Source organism: Podarcis bocagei (assembly GCF_964188305.1).
Source record: "Podarcis bocagei genome assembly, chromosome: 8".
Lineage (NCBI taxonomy): Eukaryota > Metazoa > Chordata > Lepidosauria > Squamata > Lacertidae > Podarcis > Podarcis bocagei.
The window spans coordinates 77,150,047-77,170,679 of record NC_138133.1 but is presented as its reverse complement, the minus strand read 5'-3'; the positions used below and the strand labels follow the sequence as shown (position 1 = coordinate 77,170,679).

General features: G+C 44.7%; 1 protein-coding gene across 2 annotated transcripts in view; it reads right to left on the bottom strand.

Annotated features, from left to right (window-relative positions):
- Positions 1-18,188, bottom strand: part of DEPTOR (DEP domain containing MTOR interacting protein) — a 65,357-nt gene extending 47,169 nt beyond the window's left edge. Inside the window, exons 1-3 of one of the 2 annotated variants that reach the window (XM_081204889.1) lie at positions 17,789-18,188; positions 16,829-16,929; positions 2,207-2,385 (exon numbers count right to left, since the gene is read on the bottom strand). In XM_081204889.1, coding sequence (XP_081061015.1) covers positions 2,207-2,385; positions 16,829-16,917 — 268 coding nt within the window. In that variant the 5' untranslated portion in view covers positions 16,918-16,929; positions 17,789-18,188. The remainder of the gene's footprint in view (positions 1-2,206; positions 2,386-16,828; positions 16,930-17,788) is intronic. The other variant, XM_081204890.1, reaches the window with a different exon arrangement.
- Positions 18,189-20,633: the final 2,445 nt, after the last annotated feature.

Sequence of the window (20,633 nt, the reverse complement as noted above, 5' to 3'; positions counted from 1 at the left end):
TGTCAGACATTTGTTTGGAAACCTTCAAATGAAGGATATCTTTCAATGTTGATGTGAAACTCAAGATCCTTGACATATGTTTAAGATAAAAATTTAAGATTAACCATTTGTTTTAGAAGGCAATAGGGCAGGGAGGGCAAGAGGTGAGCTGGTAATTAAGATTCCTTGTTGAGACACATGTAAGATATATTACTACTTATTTGTCATTTATAGATGTAACAATATATAGCTGTTTGTGTTCCATATAAGGACAGGAGGATGTGGGTGTATCTTTTAGGATTGGATATAGCAATCAGCCAATAGGAAATCCAACTAGGCTGATTGGACAGAGGCAGCCAAAGGAGGAGCAAAGGGGGCTGGATTAAGGGAATATAAGGGCTGGCCATAATGGCAGGAGCCAGGCCAGAGCTTGGTAACCATATACCACTGTGCCTCTCATTTATTTGTCTGACAAATAAATAATTATTTTAATTTCTCTATTGCTGCGTTGAATATTTCATTCCAGCTAAGCGTTAACCACAAGCAGGGTGCTACAACATGTGAACATGGCCAATCAATTACTGGTCTTTTTATCTCTCAGCTGCAGCCTATCTCTGTTTGTCCACTTATTTCATTTTCTTTTATGCACTTAAATCTCTGTATATTTCTCTTTAACAGTTCCCTCCATTGTCCAATATTTATTCAAAACGTCTCATAAGTTTCAACTATCTTCAGAGTTCTACCCCTTCTTATCTTCCTTCATTAAACCCCCTTATGCAATTTCATGTTTTTCATCATTTATGACCCCTTTTTTTGTTTTTCTCTGCTTTGCTCCCTTTGCTCCTTTTATTGTCGTTAGGTTAATTAACACATCTTATTTTAATTTTCTGCAAATTTTATTTTTTGCTTTCTTGTACTCCTATCAAACTAGTGTTCAGTCTCTTATTTTTATTCAGATTTTGAGACTGTGGGTAAGAGAGACCTATGGATTTTATCTGTGCATGGGGTCTGATATTGTGTCCAACATGTGGCTCACCATATGTTGCTGGACTTCAACTCATAGCTGTCAACGTTTCCCTTTTCTTGCGAGGAATCCTATTCTGAATAAGGGAATTTCCCTTTAAAAAAGGGAAACGTTGACAGCTATGCTTCAACTGCCATAATTTCTGACCCCTGAAAATGTTAGCTGAGGCTGATGGGAGTTGTAGTCCAACATCATCTGGAGAACAAAACATTGGCTAGCCCTGGGTTTAAGTAATTAAACACACACACACACACATATATACTGTGTATGTATGTATATATATATATATATATATATATATATATATATATATATATATATATGTGTGTGTGTGTGTATATATATATGTATATGTGTGTGTGTGTGTATATATATATATACAGTACCGGGGTGTGTGTGTGTGTGTGTGTGTGTGTGTGTGTGTGTGTATATATATATATATATATACACACACACACACACACACACACACACACACACACACCGGTACTGTATATATATATATATACACACACACACATATACATATATATATATACACACACACACACACACACACATATATATATATATATATATACGAAAGCAAATATATATATATATACACACACACACACACTCCCTTCAACAAATGGATAGAAAATATGCACAAACTTGCAACACATGAACAAGTCATGTACAAACGTAGACTTGTCATGGACAAATTTAATGATTTTTGGAATTCATTTTTATAATGTGTGCTTTATAATGTGTGTTTAAGGTAACTACAATAACAATCATGTAATGTTTATTTTAAAAATGTTTTCTACATGGGTTTATTTTATCTTTATTATGCTTGAAACGTCTTGCCTTATTTTACCTTGTTCACTTATAATTTTATACTTTTTCAATAAAGAACATAAAATTTAAAAATAAATAAATGATGATTTAATCCAGCTGCTTTTTCTTCAAAATAAACAGGGCTTTTATTTCTTTAAAAAAATGTGAATAATGCAATGTTTGGTTTGGCCCTAAAATAACGCATGCCAAACACTCCAAATATAAATGCTATTATAATAGTTAAGCATTCTTCACGATCATTCTTTAGGTTTTTGTTCTTTCATATTGACTAACAACACACAATGATCACCGGGTCAGACCTCCCTGCACCCTTAACTATAGTTTCTGGCTATGGGCTCGGGTGTGCTGATTCTTTCCACTCACCGTGGTGAATGATGCTACGATCCAGTAATTTTTGCACCAGTTTAATTGCAGTCTCCCTGTCAGAGGCCTCCTTGTGATCAATCAGCCAGTCAATCAGTTCTTTGGCAACGAAGCAGTTTGGATACGTCTTCAGGTGATGTCTCCGATCTTTAATTATCTTTTCTTCATGCAGTCTGAGCCTGTGAACCAAACAATATCACGCCGTGAGAAATCTTTGCATAGCATCTGCCTCAACATTACAAGCTGGAAAGAAAAAGCTCGTATCCGAGTGGTGTCAGCTAAATAATAATAATAAAAAACATCTTTTGAAGGTATCGCTGGCCTTGTATCCTCACTTCCATTTAACACTTCCCTCTGCTATCTGTAGCCACACCCCTTTTTAACAGAACAGAATTACCTCACAGCATCTACAAAGTGCCTTTCCCTTCGTCTCTCTGTCCCCCCCCCCCGAAACTGAAGTTTGTGTCAGTACATGTTAGCATTACTAGAGATGTAAAATATTATATTGCCCCCATACAGTTTCTCCTTATACCATAATTTTAATGTTGTTTACTCAGTTTTATTTCACATGCCCTGCCATGTTATTCTTTTGCGGCTGACATTTGGTATTTTAGTGCCCAAGACTGCAATATTACAATCACTTGCCTGGAATTAAGTCCCATTAAAGTGAACAGATATCCAAGTAGATATGCATAGTATTGCACTGTAAAACAATACAACTAGAATATACAGTGGTGCCCCGCAAGACGAATGCCTCGCAAGACGGAAAACTCGCTAGACGAAAGAGTTTTCCGTTTTGGAGGTGTTTCGCAAAACGAATCTCCTACGGGCTTGCTTCGCAAGACGACAATGTCTTGCGAGTTCCTGCTGGTTTTTTTCCCCCTTCCCCCCCTTTTCTAAGACGGTAAGCCTCTTATCAGCTGATCCGATCAGCAGATAAGCCGCTAAAAGCAGCTAAAAGCCGCTAATAGGCTAAGCCGCTTATCAGCTGATCTGATCAGCAGATAAGCCGCTAAAAGCCTCTAAAAGCCTCTAATAGCGCTAATCCGCTAATCCGTCAATGGGCTTGCTTTGCAAGACGGAAAAACCGCTAGACGAAGAGAATCACAGAACAGATTCTTTTCGTCTTGCGAGGCACTACTGTACTGTGCTGACCGCATATTTGCTCAAGTGCATAAAGATCGTACGTTTAAGGCACCATCTTTCCCCCAAAGACACCTGGGAGCTGTAGTTTCTTAAAGGTACTGAGAATCGTGGCTCTGTGAGGGATAAACTACAGTTCCCAGGATTCTTTGGGGAAAGCCATGTGCTTTGAATGTTTGTATGGATAGGACGATAGTTGCTTCGGCTACATCGGTGTGTGTGTGTGTGTGTGTAAACAATATGAAGGTGGCACAGGAGTTGCAAGCTGGATTTTCAGAGTGGGAGAGGGAGTTTTGCCCTTTGTATTAAAATGTGGGGGGGGGGATGTCATATTTCACAGTCTCGCATCCTCTGATAAGTCCTATAGATTTGGATGGAGTTAAACTTTCAGGTAAGCATACTTTGGATTCAGGGCTGGCTCAAGAGACATTTTCGCCTGAGGCAAAGTCAAGGTATGTAATATCCAAGGCAGCAAAATAGTCAAGTTATTTTGGCACCTGAGGCAGGACATCCCACTAGTGTTTTTCCCGTGCCCTGTCAGTAAAAATATAACATTATTATTATTATTATTACAACTAAAAATGTCCTGCTCTTTCACGACACACAAAATCAGTTGCCTAATAGTAGGGCCGGCGCTTATTTTGATTTCCACCTTATGGTTCAGTTATAATTTGCATGAGCAGGTGCCTGCCCATCAAAGGTCTAGAAATGCATGGGGAGCAACGTTGGATAGGGGGTTCCAGAAGAAGCATCTTTCCATTTGAAATACGCTAGCCTTAAAAAAGCAACAACTAAGAATTAGAAGCATTTAGAATTAAGAAGCAAGCAGGCTTCCTTCCAGGGAAGATGGCAAGACTCCCACACAGGCCTGAGCCTTGGCATCTCTTTTGGAAAGTGAGCAATGTCCCCGCTTCCCCTGACACTACTAGGAAAACACAATTACAGTGGTGCCTCACAGGACGAAATTAATCCGTTCCGCGAGTCTCTTCGTCTTGCGGTTTTTTCGTCTTGCAAAGCAAGCCCATAGGGAAATTCGTCTTGCGGAACGACTCAAAAAACGCAAAACCCTTTCATCTAGCGAGTTTTTCGTCTTGCGAGGCATTCGTCTTGCGGGGCACCACTGTATACACAAGACGGGAGCCACAGGGAGGCCAGATGTGGTGGAGGTCTTCTTTCGGAGAATTTCCAGGCCCTGTTCCCCCCTTTCCCCCTTTCATTTAAAAAGTAGCTCGCTCTCTGGTGTCTGGAGATCATGGAAGCAGCAGCAAATATAGACCTGAATAGGAAAATTTAATAAAGAAAACACAAGGACAGTCTGAGAATGGAAAAAGGAGGGCAGACAATAGGCTTCTTCACACATCACACTGAACACAGCTGTCTCTACCCATGTACAAGTGTTTGCGTGAAAGAACACACACTTGTTAGTTTGCACAGCTCAGGTACTGTGTACACAGGTACTCGGAGTGTACTCTCATGTGAATAACTATACAAGCGTTTCAGCTCAAGTATTCAAGTGCAGTGGATGCTCAGGTTGCGAACGTGATATGTGCGCGATGCATGTTCGCAACCCGCAGTGTTCACAACCCACAGCAGCAGTTCGTAACCCGAAAAAAACGCAACCTGAAGTGTCTGTAACCCGAGGTATGACTGTACACACATACTGAGTGTGAACGTCCTTAGAATTTTGATTTTATTCCAGCTTAACTGTCCTTGCTTCAGCCAATGTATCCTCTGCTAGAGATCTCTAGGTCCCCTCACAGAACTAAAATGACCGGAGTTACTTGCAAAGGAGAGATGATGGTTACACAAGTTTAACTCTCCAACAGAGACACACTCAAAGTACTTAAAAAAAACTGTTGTAGGCCTGGCAGATGGTGAAACTGGTTCTTGGCCTGACGGAAAATAAAAACACGAGGAAACACGGAATCAGTTTTCCAGTGCCATATGTTAAAACAAATAAACACACTCCAGTGTGTCTATTAAATGAGTTTGAATGTCGGCAGCAGCCAGGAATAATTCTTCCACATAAGTGTTAACAAGCTTCTCATTACCACATTATTTGTGATACCCAGCTGCCAAAAGTTACGTTAACTACATCCAGAGCTACAGGAAAACGTTGTGGATGTATGCTGTAATATATACATGCACAGGTAAGTATAGCAGGAGGTTCAAACATCATGATCTGAGGTGCAAATGTGGTGACTGGTATCTAAGACTTTTTTTTTTTTTACTGTCCCTATATATTTCTAGCAAGGCTGGGGAACCTTTGGCCCTGCAGATGTTGCTGAAGTACAATTGTCACCAGCCCAAGCAAGCATGGGGAATCGGGAGGATGGATGCTGAGGGCTCTTCAGGATCTGTTGGTATGAGCTTCCTGGCCTGGGATTTTCCTCTTCTGCCAAATATGCTCCATAGCCGAAGCACTACAGTGAGGAACTCAAAAGGCCTTCCCCTCAATATCTGCTTGAACTACATTGTAGTTGCCCTATAGTTTTCCTGCCTAGGCTGGTGGAGGAGGTCTTGAACATGGTGGAGTACCCTTGTGTTATTTTATTGGGGGACTGCAGCGTTACATCAGGACTGGGCTCAGGTGTGATGGCCTGGGATTCAGACTCAGAGGCTGAACCTGAGGAATCCCAGCCTGCACAGGATTCATCGCCTCTAGAACCAGCTGAGCCGGGGCTGGGGCCTGAGCCTGAAGGGTCCTCACCTGTGCTGGATCTCAGGTGCAGGCACCAGCTGAGTCTGCTCTGGCCCCTGAGGTGATGGAGGACCCATTGCCTGCAGGTGCTCCACTCTCAGCCCCATCAGGGGAAGAGGAGGTTGCCTCTGGGTCCGGTAACCCTCCAGCCTCTCCTGAACTGCAGAGGCTCAGGGCAGAAAGGCGGAGGGAACTAAGTTCCTGCAGGAGGAGTGCTCGCCTCCAGGCCAGGAGAGACGAGTCACCTGTGGACTGGGGTCGCCCTATGCCTCGGGGCAGATAAAAGCCAGTCAGCCCCAGTCTCAGGTTGCCGGAGCAACGTTGTTGCTAGCCTGTTCCCGCCTGCGCCCTGTCCTGCTCTTCTGCCAGAGTTCCTGACCCCACCCGACTCCCTGCCTTGGACCCAGCTACAGCTTTGATGGACAGCCTCCATACCGCACCATCGACCTCAGACTGGAATCGGACCTCGCCTCTCAGTTAGCCCCCGGGACCAGCACATCAGGACTTCGTGGCAGCTACAAGGCTGTCCCAGAGCATTGCAGGCCTGCTCATATTGCAGGCCATACCATCTCTGTCTTCTGGCCCTTCTCCTCTCCTGCCTCTGAGTCTGGACTGCTCTCTGCCACAGCCTCTTCCTGCTCACTAAACCCTGTTGCCTCTTCAGCTTCCGACACCACCTCTTCCCCGTCTGCCCCCTCTTCTCCCTCTGACCACTCATTGTTGTCCCACCACCAACCCCCTGGAACTGAGCCTTCTTCCCTAGGGGGTTCCCCAGCTGTTGCCTCCCACCACTCCTCTGCTTCCAGCCAGTCCATGACATCCACTCACTCCTGACTAGGGAATCCAAGTTGACCCTCTGCTCTCTAGCAACATTTTCTGAAGAGCAACCGGGATCTGAACTGTCACTATGTACAGTATATATAGCTCAGGCTTCTAGCTACATATCCCACGACCATGACTGGAACTTCTTATTATCCCAAGCCATAACTGGCTTCTGAGGAAGAGACAAGGAGAATATAGTTCTCATGAGTGTCACTTGCTATGTGATCAGCATGTTACATGCAGTTAGATCACTGTCAGTTTGGACCCAAACAAGGAATTGACACATTAAAATTAGTGCTGGTGCTAAGCAGACTGTATGGACACCGTATAAATGTTTCCACATCTATTTTTGCGTACGAAAGGCAAGAGGCTTGGACCACGGTTCTTTGCAGCTTTTTAAAGTACTTTTGGCTGTACGGAAAGAGATAGGATTTCAGCCTAGACCTTGAAATAGGTGTTCTAGAAAATGTATTTTAAAATAAAGCAAGACTGGGTAATGCTTGGATAATTTGAAGAAGGGCTTTGGCTCAGTTCCAGAGAAGGTCCAAGTTTCAATATCCCTGGCATCTCAAAGTGGGGAGTTGAGAAAGTCACCTGTCCAAAATCCTGCACAGTTCGATGAACCAATGTTCTGACTCAGAAGAAGATGCTTCATGTGTTCCTAACTGTTCACAGAAGAGTAAAGTGACACCAGAAAGCACTTAGGTTATTTGGAAGAAGTTTGCTTTTAAGTTATTTCACAGATGAAGCAGTGCAGCCATTTTGGTTTGGAGCTACGGTATTAACTGAATTGTGTTAGAAGAGGTATGGCAAACCCTTAGCCCATAAGCCCCAATATATTTTCAGTGACAAAGTTTTAATATACCCCACAAGTGTCCCAGGAAAACCGGGGCATCCTGTTTTTTATCGCAAGAATACGTCGGCCATTTTGGTTGCCACAATTTCGCAACATGCTTTTTACCCGATTGTGCGTTTTAGGGTGCCATGCCTGAAAAAGTGTGGGGGTCTTTTTTGGGGGAGGGGGAACCATGGCGTGAAATCGCAGCAACCAAAATGGCTGCCACGCTCTCACAACGAAAAACAGGAAGATGGCATCCCAGATTTTGTGTGGCCTTTTATTTGACACACAAAAGCCAGCTGGCAGAAAACACACCGTCTAGGAGCTTTAGGAAGAGGCATTTCAAAGACACAATGCTCCTTGCTTAGGAAAAACTAGTTACATAGTTCTGGCAGCTGACTGCAGCTGGTGTTTGATGCTTTCTCACACCACGTTCCTCTTTCTAGCTGAGTCTCAGCCATGGAGATACTCTGTGTTCCTCAAACAGTGAGCCAGGACCCACCACAGGTGAGCCTTGAGCTGCTTCCAGATGAGCTTCAGTGCCACCACTGACTCAGTGTCTTCTGATGAATGTCAGTACCAGCAGCTCCTTATATGCTGTGCAGAGGTGCCTGGGAGACAGATGCTCAAGGAGGGAGGTGGAAATGAAGTTCTCCCTCCCTGGAGGGGAAAGGGCCAAAGGAGAAGTGGAAGGAAATCAGAAAGTGAAATAAAAGTTAATATTTAATCACCAAGCAAACAGGGTAGGGAAAGGAGAGAGAAATAAAGAGAGGGAAACTCTTATAGTAAGAAATTGGACCGAGGAGGAGGGGTGAAATTGGCCATTTGGAGGGTGGGAATAAGGTACAATTTGAGTACGAAAGGGGAATGGGAGAAGAAATGACAGGAGATGGGTAAAATACTTCAAGGGATTGCAAGGGAAAATATATATTTCAAAGTCTTCTCCACTTAGAATACCTGGCTCTGCAAATTCTGCCTAAAACGGGGCAGCTGAGTCACAATACAAATTTGAGGAAAGCTGAGCCATGGAACTCCTTGCTGTGAGGAAAACATGACGGCAAAGAATTTAGCACCTTTCCAAAGTTGTTTAGATAGCAGTAGAAAGTGATGTTTGTTTATTGCCTTGACATCTGATGGGAGGGCGTTCCACAAGGCGGGCGCCACTACTGAGAAGGCCCTCTGCCTGGTTCCCTGAAACCTCACTTCTCGCAGTCAGAAGACCCTCAGAGCTGGACCTCAGTGTTCGGGCTGAACGATGGAGGTGGAGATGGTCCTTCAGGTATACAGAACTGAGGCCGTTTAGGGCTTTAAAGGTCAGCACCAACACTTTGAATTGTGCTCGGAAATGAACTGGAAGCCAAATTAGCTCTTTTAGGACCGGTGTTATATGGTCCCGGCGGCCAATCCCAAACACCAGTCTAGCTGCCGCATTCTGTATTAATTGTAGTTTCCGGGTCACCTTCAAAGGTAGCCCCACGTAGAGCGCATTGCAGTAGTCCAAGCGGGAGATAACTAGAGCATGCACCACTCTGGCAAGACAGTCTGCGGGCAGGTAGGGTCTCAGCCTGCGTACCAGATGGAGCTGGTAAACAGCTGCCCTGGACACAGATTTGACCTGTGCCTCCATGGACAGCTGTGAGTCCAAAATGACTCCCAGGCTGCGCATCTAGTCCTTCAGGGGCACAGTTGCCCCATTCAGGACCAGGGAGTCCTCCACACCCGACCACATGAGAACGAGATGGGGCAAAACCCCATGCTGTATGAGGATGGGAAGAAATGAGGAGGATGTTCAGGGAGCAGTGAAATTCACATATGCACGAACTCATTCTTATGTCAGACAGACAGACAGACAGACAGACAGACACACACACACAGAGAGAGAGAGAGAGAGAGAGAGAGAGAGAGAGACAGACAGACAGACAGACAGACACAGGGAGAGAGAGATAGACACAGGGAGAGAGAGAGAAACTTAATGCCAGCCATTTTACAAGACCTTCATTAGAACAAACTTGACCCCGTGTTGCTTGCCAGCAAAATTCAATTCAATTTAAGGTGAAGTATAAATCTAGTTGTAATAAAACCTGTTGTAAACGAGGGCTGGTTGCATGTCAATTGGGATTATAAATGCTACGTGGAATGTGGTTTTTCAACATATTGAAGAGGAGATTCTTGCTGTTAACTATTCTGATTGGGTAGTGGATTGCTTGCAATTAAGGAACAGTTTTCTAATAGCCACCCTTTCCTTGAAAATGATTTGTTAAGCTCAGTCAAGAATTTTATCGATCACTTGCAAATGCCTGGGTTTTTTTTAATTATTGGGAGGTCCACAGGCATGTGGCTATGCTTGTTGAGCCAAGTGCTTTTAAAATGCAACGGTAACACTATCACCTCGTTCCTTAAAGAATTTCACTCTTACCCTACAGATGGAGACCGCTGATAAAACAGCACCACACAACCCCATTTGAATATATTTCTCCACCACGATATCTAAAGCTATCAGTCTGGCAGAGATCAAACAACAGGCGAACTGTGAAGAAGCTTCCCACCCCCTTGAAAACCTTCCAAATGAGCCCAAACAAGTTGGCAAAATGGCAGTCGCTGGTTCCATGTGAACTTGTGTAAATAACAACACTTTAAAATATGATAAAGAGGAAATGCTCCACCAAAAAACAACAAGGTAACAAAACAGTTGAACGAAATTTCTATGTGCTAGTTAAAATGCACAGATGAAAAGTTAGAAACAATCGCTCAAATTTAAATGGAAAGACCACAGTGGGATCACCTGTGACCAGGTGAGCTGTGAGCCTCCTCAGTCCGACAAACAGGTGATCACTGTAGATGGGAAAAACTCAAAGCCTCTTCTCTCCCTTTTAATGGTTCTTTTTTGTTGTTGTTGTTAAACCAGACTTGGCCTTGACCCTTCAGATAGAAAACTCCTTCAAATAAAGGAGTTTATGAAGCACTTTGACACTCAAAATATGCTAATTCGGCATGTTTGCATTTATTTCTATTGCTGACTATGCACACTATGATCTGTTTTTAAATACTTTGGGGTGGACTTTACTTCCAAACAATTCTCTATGGGGTTGGAATGTTAGTGGTGTCCTGTTGAAGGGTATAGAATGACTCCAGAATCCTGATGCAGACAGTTTGTTGACTTCAGTATAAAAATCTCCACTGATTATTGATACGCTTGAGTGGCTAGTCTTTGACGTGCTCGCTTCGGCAGCACATATACTAAAAAAAAAAAAAAAGGCTTTGACACTTCCTCTCTTCTTCCCATGTTCCTCTTTCCAAAGATGCACAGTTTCCATAACAAAGCAAAACAAGATTTAACAAGATCTTTGGATACAGGCATTCTGGGCAAGATGGTCAAGAGAATACCTGTGGCACTGCTGCGGCTTTTTCAAACTTAGAATCATTTTAAAGCTTTTAAATTTGTTTTTAAAAGCCTTTCTATGGACTGTTGCAAACTTGTCTGGAATGCCTGGACCCCGTTTCTCAGAGAGAGGCAAGGAAGAGAAGGTGGCAGAGAAGATACCTGTGTTGCTGCAGATAATGGAATAGCTCTCCACCCCAAAAATGGGGAGGGGGGAGAGGGATGGGGGGGAGAGAGAGAGGAGGAGAAGAAATGGGGTGGAAGGAAGAGAATAGCCGTGTTGCTGCTATTGCCACAAAGAGGAGTCTATGGCACAATCTCTTGTGCCAGCCTTGAATCTCAGAAATAAACGGTTAGCAAAAGATTAACCGTTCCAGAGAATTAAAACAAAAGAGAGGTGTATTTTTGTTGTTGTTGTTGTTGTTTAGTCGTTTAGTCGTGTCCGACTCTTCGTGACCCCATGGACCAGAGCACGCCAGGCACTTCTGTCCTCCACTGCCTCCCGCAGTTTGATCAAACTCATGCTGGTAGCTTCAAGAACACCATCCAACCATCTCATTCTCTGTCGTCCCCTTCTCCTTGTGCCCTCCATCTTTCCCAACATCAGGGTCTTTTCCAGGGAGTCTTCTCTTCTCATGAGGTAGCCAAAGTATTGGAGCCTCAGCTTCACGATCTGTCCTTCCAGTGAGCGCTCAGGGCTGATTTCCTTCAGAATGGAGAGGTTTGATCTTCTTGCAGTCCATGGGACTCTCAAGAGTCTCCTCCAGCACCATAATTCAAAAGCATCAATTCTTCGGCGATCAGCCTTCTTTATGACCAATCAGTTGTTCCATATCCAGTTCTAACTGTAGCTTCTTGTCCCACATAGAGATTTCTCAGGAGACAGATGAGGTGATCAGGCACTCCCATTTCTTTAAGAACTTGCCATAGTTTGCTGTGGTCAACACAGTCAAAGGCTTTTGCATAGTCAATGAAGCAGAAGTAGATGTCTTTCTGGAACTCTCTAGCTTTCTCCATTATCCAGCGCATGTTTGCAATTTGGTCTCTGGTTCCTCTGCCTCTTCTAAATCCAGCTTGCACTTCTGGGAGTTCTCGGTCCACATACTGCTTGAGCCTTCCTTGTAGAATTTTAAGCATAACCTTGCTAGCGTGTGAAATGAGTGCAATTGTGCGGTAGTTGGAGCATTCTTTGGCACTGCCTTTCTTTGGGATTGGGATGTAGACTGATCTTCTCCAATCCTCTGGCCACTGCTGAGTTTTCCAAACTTGCTGGCATATTGAGTGTAGCACCTTAACAGCATCATCTTTTAAAATTTTAAACAGTTCAGCTGGAATACCATCACTTCCACTGGCCTTGTTATTTGCAGTGCTTTCTAAGGCCCATTTGACTTCACTCTCCAGGATGTCTGGCTCAAGGTCAGCAACCACACTACCTGGGGTGTATGAGACATCCATATCTTTCTGGTATAATTCCTCTGTGTATTCTTGCCACCTCTTCTTGATGTCTTCTGCTTCAGTTAGGTCTTTACCACTTTTGTCCTTTATTATGGTAATCTTTGTACGAAATGTTCCTTTCATATTTCCAATTTTCTTGAACAGATCTCTGGTTCTTCCCATTCTGCTGCTTTCCTCTATTTCTTTGCATTGCTCGTTTAAGAAGGCCTTCTTGTCTCTCCTTGCTATTCTTTGGAAATCTGCATTCAATTTCTTGTATCTTTCATTATCTCCCTCGCATTTTGCTTGCCTTCTCTCCCCCGCTATTTGTAAGGCCTCGTTGGACAGCCACTTTGCTTTCTTGCATTTCTTTTTCATTGGGATGGTTTTAGTTGCTGCCTCCTGTATAATGTTGCGAGCCTCCACCCATAGTTCTTCAGGCACTCTGTCCACCAAATCTAAATCCTTAAACCTGTTCCTCACTTCCACTGTGTATTCATAAGGGATTTGGTTTAGATTGTATCTTACCTGTTCAGTGGTTTTTCCTACTTTCTTCAGTTTAAGCTTGAATTTTGCTTGAATTAAGCTTGAAAAACCACTGTTCAATGACTGGGAGTCAGAAATCCTTGCCTTTCAATCAGCCAGAAGTTTACTAGTAGAAACTATTCTACCTTGTGGCCACTGATGCCCAAGGCAAATTGTACACCTGTTCTGCCCTACCCAATTCCATTGCTTATTCCACCATGCCACTCATATTAAAAATGCAACACTGGTTAAAACACCTTTAACCACTTATAGACATCAGTCCACCTGCCTCACTACAGCATGTCAACAAGCTGTCCTTGAATCTTTTTTGTAAAAATCAACGTATGCGCCACAGAGTTTTGAAATAAATTTAGGGATGGACGGATCAGACTATTTCAGGCCCAGATCAGTTTCTTATAGATTTTTCATAAATCCATTTCATCCTGTTGTCACAGTATTTTGCAACCACACATTAAACAAGAAAGCACAGTTCATATTAAAATCTGCAACGATCAAATTCCTCAGCCATCCCCAAGCATATTTCCTTGCAGTGGATGCAAAATTTAGTAGTGTTATAAAGTTCTTCCCACAACGGTTTCTTTATGATAATCCCTAGAAGCTGTTAATTTAGCTTACAAAGTTTATACCTTCATTTCTCAGGAACTAGAGGACATAGCAATAGATATGATACTTTTTCTTACGTGGTTATTCATCTTTTTTTTATTGCCAGGAAAATGGCAGGTAAGGGTCAAAGACACCTATCGGCTTTTGCCCTTGGTAACACAATTCCTTCCCTTTGCCATTTTGTGAACTTTTGGTTCTTCCTCTGCCGACTCCTATAAATATTCAGAGCTTTTGATTCCCTCCCCAACAAAGGCTATTTCTGGTCCCCTGCCATTCTGTGGAGCTTTTGCTCTTTAGATGTGTATGTTATGTGTATGTATTTATTTTTAGGCTGTGTCCTTCCCCATCCTCTCCTCCGTACTGTAGCACATACCTCTTCCTTCGGAAAATGAAAGGCAACAAATGGATTTCTCTCCATCTATTATCTGTACAGGCTACTGGCAAAGGGCCTGTATTTACACAAGTATTTTCTAAAAGGATATGCACTGAGGTTGGAGAAGATGGACGCTAAAAACCTCTCTGTCATGATACTAGAACTGGGGTCCATCCAACGAAGCTGAATGTTGAAACTTAATTCAGGGCAGACAAAACAAAGTACTTCTTCATATAATACTTAAACTATGGAACAGTATACCTGAAGGAGCGTCTCCACCCCCATCGTTCTACCTGGACACTGAGGTCCAGTGCTGAGGTCCTTCTGGCAGTTCCCTCACTGCGAGAAGCCAAGTTACAGGGAACCAGGCAGAGGGCCTTCTCGGTAGTGGCACCCACCCTGTGGAACGCCCTCCCACCAGATGTCAAAGAGAAGAACAACTACCAGACTTTTAGAAGACACCCTGTTTAGGGAAGCTTTTAATGTTTAACAGACCACTGTATTTTAATACTCTGTTGGAAGCCGCTCAGAGTGGCTGGGGAAACCCAGCCAGAAGGACGAGGTAAAAATAATAAATTCTATTCTATTCTATTCTATTCTATTCTATTCTATTGTATTCTATTCTATTCACTGCCGCAAGAGGTAGTGATGGCCGGCCACCAACCAAGATGGCTTTAAGATGAATTTGGCAAATTCATGGAGGATAATAGCTTCTGACCATGGTGGCCAAGAACGAGTTCCAGTATGCCTCTTCTTTGAACACCCAGTTTCTGGGGAGTTCAAGTGGGAAGAGTGTTGCTGCACTCCTGTCCTGCTTGCAAACTTTCTGTAGGCATCTGATTGGCCACTGAGATATTAGGATGCTGGACTATATGGGCTTTGGTTTGATCCAGGAGGGCTCTCCTAAGGAGATTTACATTGATAAGAGAGAAAGGATCAGTATTTAATTGCTTAAAGAGAAGTGAAGTTTTTTAAAAATATATATATGGAAAGGCCCAAACCACACATTATTATACAGATAAGGGGAGTCTGGATATGTGCTTTCCCCCTAATTCATAGAAACACACAATCATTTCCCCTCGAACCACATGTTAGAAAGTTGTATTATAATGACTTCTGCGCCTGCAGAATCTACCACCACCACCGTTACACGCTAGTTCTTAAAAATAGGGAAGGAAATGGGTGGGGAAAAACATCATCATTCTGCTTAAGATGTGATCCTTCTTCCTTGGAAGTAAATCCTACTGAGATCAACAGAATTTACTTTTCAGGAAACGTGTTCAGGATTGGGTTTAAGGGAACAATCTTCCAAAATTAAATGTACTGCTGTGGTATTGGCACTTTCCCATTCATTCTTTGGGGGAATTAATTAATTTGGGACCGCATGAAAGACGAATAGAGTTTCCATAATGAGTTTAATGCCCAAGAGATGCTAAGAGCTGCATTCTGATTACTCGCTTTCCTGTCTTATCTTATGACCTGGACTTTATGCAGCCTGACGGGAGCTCAGCATGATTAACAGGTTTGGTCTGATATAAGCAGCTGCCCATGCTAAACACTCAGGGCATACAAGAAATTCAGTCACTATCTTTCCTTTCTTACTCTTCCTCCTCCTCCTCCCTTTGCCTTTTTGAATTCGTTGGCTGACCTGCTGTCAAATAACCCATGCAGCAATAATTCACTGAACTGAACTGAAAATTGCACAAAATTACAGTAGATTACAGATACTGAAGGACGCGGCAAGACATTTCTCTACCCTGAAAAGTTTTGCCTATGGTGATTCATGCCGTTGAAGAATGCACATATGAAACTGGATGCACGAGAGTGTTCATTTTCTCTGTGAACCTTATAAAAAGACATAAGCGACAGGACAGGACAGTGGTACCTCGGGTTACATACGCTTCAGGTTACAGACGCTTCAGGTTACAGACTCCGCTAACCCTGAAATAGTACCTCGGGTTAAGAACATTGCTTCAGGATGAGAACAGAAATCGTGCTCCGGCAGCGCGGCAGCAGCAGGAGGCCCCATTAGATAAAGTGCTGCTTCAGGTTAAGAACAGTTTCAGGTTAAGAATGGACCTCCGGAATGAATTAAGTACTTAACCCGAGGTACCACTGTATTCTCAAAGGTGCAGGTTTATCATCTTCTTCTTCTTCTTCTGTTTCCCAATTTCAATGCCGCCTCAGGGCTGGCCCACCCATGAGGCCAAGGGAGGTGACCGCCTCAGGTGGCAGGGTCCCCAGGGCCAGCATATCCTGATGTCAATCTTTCCTCACCCCCTGTTCCTGATGTACAGTGGTACCTCGGGTTAAGTACTTAATTCGTTCCAGAGGTCCGTTCTTAACCTGAAAGTGTTCTTAACCTGAAGCACCATTTTAGCTAATGGGGCCTCCTGCTGCCGCCGCACCGCTGGAGTACGATTTCTGAAGCAAAGTTCTTAACCCGAGGTACTATTTCTGGGTTAGTGGAGTCTGTAACCTGAAGCGTATGTAACCTGAAGCGTATGTAACCACTGTCATCCACCCTGTCTTCCCTGATGGGAAGGGGAGGGCACCTTGGGGGCCGAAATGTCTTGGGCCAGCCCTGTCCAGTGCATCTGAGGTTAGGGAGTACAGGGCAGTGGCACATGCAACTCTCCCTGAAACCCGCTGCAGCCCCCCAAGTAGTGGTTAGGCCCCCCAAGTAGTGGTTCCTCCCACCTGTCCCCATCAGCAAAAAGATCTCCCACTCCCCAGTTCACTTTCACGACATTTTTGCAAAGGGAAAAGTCCAGGTCTCCTACCGTAACTGCTCCCCTGTAAGCAGGACCTCGGCCATGTGCTCCAGCTCGGTCGCTCTCTGCTGCATGGTGCCCAGGCTGCTTTCTTCCATCTCGCCACTAACCTGGCCAGGTGCACACAAGAGCCAGAAGGTTAACAGGGAGCAGATTTGGATTCCTTCCTCAGCCTCTCCAGTACTCAAAGCTGAAGCTTTGCAATCTAACCTCCCAAACACCAGTTTGCTCAGTGGGTTAGGGCGTGGTGCTGATAGCGTCAAGGCCGTGGGTTTGATCCCTACATGGGCCACCTTGATATACCTGCATTGCAGGGGGTTGGGCTAAATGTCCCTCGGGGTCCCTTTCAACTCTGAGAAACCTCAACATTACCCTGAGTCCCCCTCCAGCAGCCCAGTTCTGTGCCTAACCCCTCCCCTCCGTCCCTCACGGTGGCATCTTCCACTCTGAGCTTTGCGCTCTCCAGAGACCATTTCTGCCCCGCTTCAGTTAAAACTTCTGTCGCCCTTTGGCTCGCTGCATCTCTGTTTCACCTCCCGCCCTTGAGCTCTTTCGCAACTGGCAACGCGCAAACGCGTTTTATTCCTGGCTTTCACAAGTTTCCCTTTTCTCCTCGCGCGCTCCTCTCTTCTTTGCAGGAACCGAGGAGCTGCCTCGCTCCGATCCGTCCTGCAAGCCTTGCATTCAAGCGCTCTTGGGCAGATTCCTCCCACCCCCTTCTCCCCCCTTCATTTCACGTTGCAATAATTTTGCATGCGGCAGTTTGGGAATGTTAGCTGCGGACGGGTCGAAGGGAACGCAGCCTTTCTCCCTTCGCCTCTAATCCTGCCGCAGGGAGAAATATAACAGCAGATTCTCTGTCTCCGGAGAATTGCATTCTTGCATCATCAGTCACGGGAGGAAAAGCCATCGGAGGCTCTCCAAGCTCAAACAGAAACTACCACCACCCACCCCGGGCTTTCCACTCACCTGGGCTGGGGGAAAGTCGTGCGTTCCTTCCGCAGGCGATCAAAAAAGATCCCCCCGCTGGCTTTCTTGTTGTGGTGTGTGACAGGCAGCTGGCGAGGCAGACACGTGGTTGCAGCAGAGGCGATCCAGCCGAGGCACCAGCGACCCCCTCCGTCCGGCACTGGCTGGGGACAGGCGCTGCTTGCGCAAAGCGTGCGCTCAATGTCAGCTGTGGCGCAGAATTATCCAGTTCAGGGCAAGGGCGGCGGCGGGGGGGGGGGGCTGCTGGGAAGGCTTAAAAGGGGAGGTGGAGAGAGAGAGAGAGGGCTCCCCTCTTCATTTACCACCAGCGACCTTTCACAAGATTGCAGAGCGGGCTAGCGAAATGGAGAGGCGGCGCTTCTTTCTGCGCTCCTGCCTTTCTGCCGAACAGGGGAAGCAACTCCAGCTGCTTGGGTCCCCCCCTCCCCTCCCCCCTCGACTTAACTGAGTTCTTCCTGTTCTTCTTCCTTCCACAACAGCTGGGGGGGGGAGGAGGAGGAAAGAAAAATGGGTCAAAGGGGGATCGCGGTCGATTAAGAAGCTGCGCTGCGTTTCTTCTTCCTAAGAATAAGTAACAGAAAGGCAATCGGGGCTCCGCCAGCCAGCCAAGTGCGGTGGTGCAGAATGGGAGCTCATGAGCTGGCAAGGTCCAGGTCATAGCTGTCAACCTTCCCTTTTTTTGCGGGAAATTCCCTTATTCCAGCGCCGTTTCCCGCTGCTATCCCGGATTGTTAGATATCCCGTAGACTGTCCCCGGGACAGGTGAGGCTGCTGATCCCTTATTTTCGAGGCTGCTGATCCCTTATTTTCAAATCTGAAAGTTGACAGCTATGGTCCACGTTCAGCTCTCCCTGGGTGACCGTGGGCCATACGCTTATCTGCCTCTACCTCGCAGGGCTGTTGTGGAGCAAAAGGGGGAGGACATTTATTCCACAATAATTTTATTATTTGTACCCTGCCCATCTGACTGGGTTGCCCCAGCCACTCTGGGCAGCTTCTAACATTAATAATAATAATAATAATAATAATAATAATAATAATAATAATAATAATAATAATAATTTATTTATACCCCGCCCATCTGGCTGGGTTTCCCCAGCCACTCTGGGCGGCTTCCAAAAGAATATTAAAATACTGTGATATTGATAATGAACTGTTTAGGGAGAGGCTGATGACGATGGAAGAGTTACTGGGGTTGTAATATGCTGGCTGGTGCAAATATATCTATCTAGGCTCAAAGCAGCTTCCAGAGTAAAATAATAATAAAATTGAAGTCTAATACAACAAAAGAACATCCCAACAATAAACCAGGGAAAGCAAAATCATTACCATCAAGACTAAAAGTTGGCATTCAAGTGGGGATCCCACATTCACCGTCATAAGTGTGGATTCTCCTTACTTTTCCTTCCCAGAGCTATGTTTATTTGGTCTGTATGCAAAGAAACTTTATTATGCTTTGGGTCATTGTCTGTTAGAACTGATGATAAAAAAATTTATATGGGACAATTTGGATATGATATAATCTAAAATCAGTTCCTACATGGACTACTTTGAGTTCCATATTGTACAGCTCGTGCATTGCTTAGAACTGAAGTAGGTCTCTCTTCTCTAAAAGCACACATTCCTATGATACTATATGTTGGCTGTTTGGAGTTTAGTAGCGCTGCAGAGAGCTTGCTGGGGAGACCATGCATAACAAGGAACTCAAAAATAACTTTAACAAGGTTTTAATAACAAAACAAAAACTCCTTTTACACTAAAGATAACAACAACAAACATGACCCAACCACCAACCCATCCCCCAGGGATAACATTAAAAAAGCCCCCTATACAGGGCTGCCTTCTGATGTCTTCTAAAGGTTGTATAGTTATTTATCTTTGGCTAGGGGTCACATACCCTCCAACATTTCTCTGATGAAAATAGGGACATCCGATGGAAACGCGGAACATTCCAGGATCAAATCAGAGGGCAGTCAAAATCTTGGGGGGCCCTCACAAATGATCTCCTAATACATTTTTCTAATCTTCTTTCAAGGTCAAATCAATATTACTTTGATCAGTTGTTGTGGAGCCCCATAGGCCAATGCCTACTTTGCAAGCAAGACCTTCATGCTGTGAGTGCCTCCTCCATAAGCTCAGGTTGTTTATATGTAAACCATTTATCATGAAATATATATGCCCCATTCCAAGGAAGCAGAGGGCTGGGTAAACATCTGGAATCTCGCACTGCTTGGAGATTGGGGTGTGTACATCAGTAATATATACTCAGGCACGTCCAACCAGTAGATCATGATCTACCGGTAGATCCCTGGCTGTTCCTGGTAGATCGCGGGATCATCCCCCCCAAAAGGGTCAACAACTCTGCTCAGTCCTCCCCCCAAAAAGCTCAGCAACCCTTGGCAGTCAGTGTGGTGTAGTGGTTAAGAGCGGTGGACTCATAATTAGGTGAACCGGGTTCGCGTCTCTGCTCCTCCACATGCAGCTGCTGGGTGACCTTGGGCCAGTCACACTTCTCTGAAGGAAGTCTCTCAGCCTCACTCACCTCACAGTGTGTTTGTTGTGGGAGAGGAAGGGAAAGGAGATTGTTAACCTCTTTGAGACTCCTTAGGATAATGATAAAGCGGGATATCAAATCCAAACTCTTCTTGGCAACCCTCCCCTTCCACCCACCCACCCCACGCATGCTCCTCCTCCCTCCAATGACAATGGGTAAATCACTACCAGTTGTTTTTTTTATACTGGGAGTAGATCACAGTCCCTTGGACATCCCTGATATACAGTATATAAACTTTTGAACCAACCTCTGCTCTGAAGGTTCCTGCCC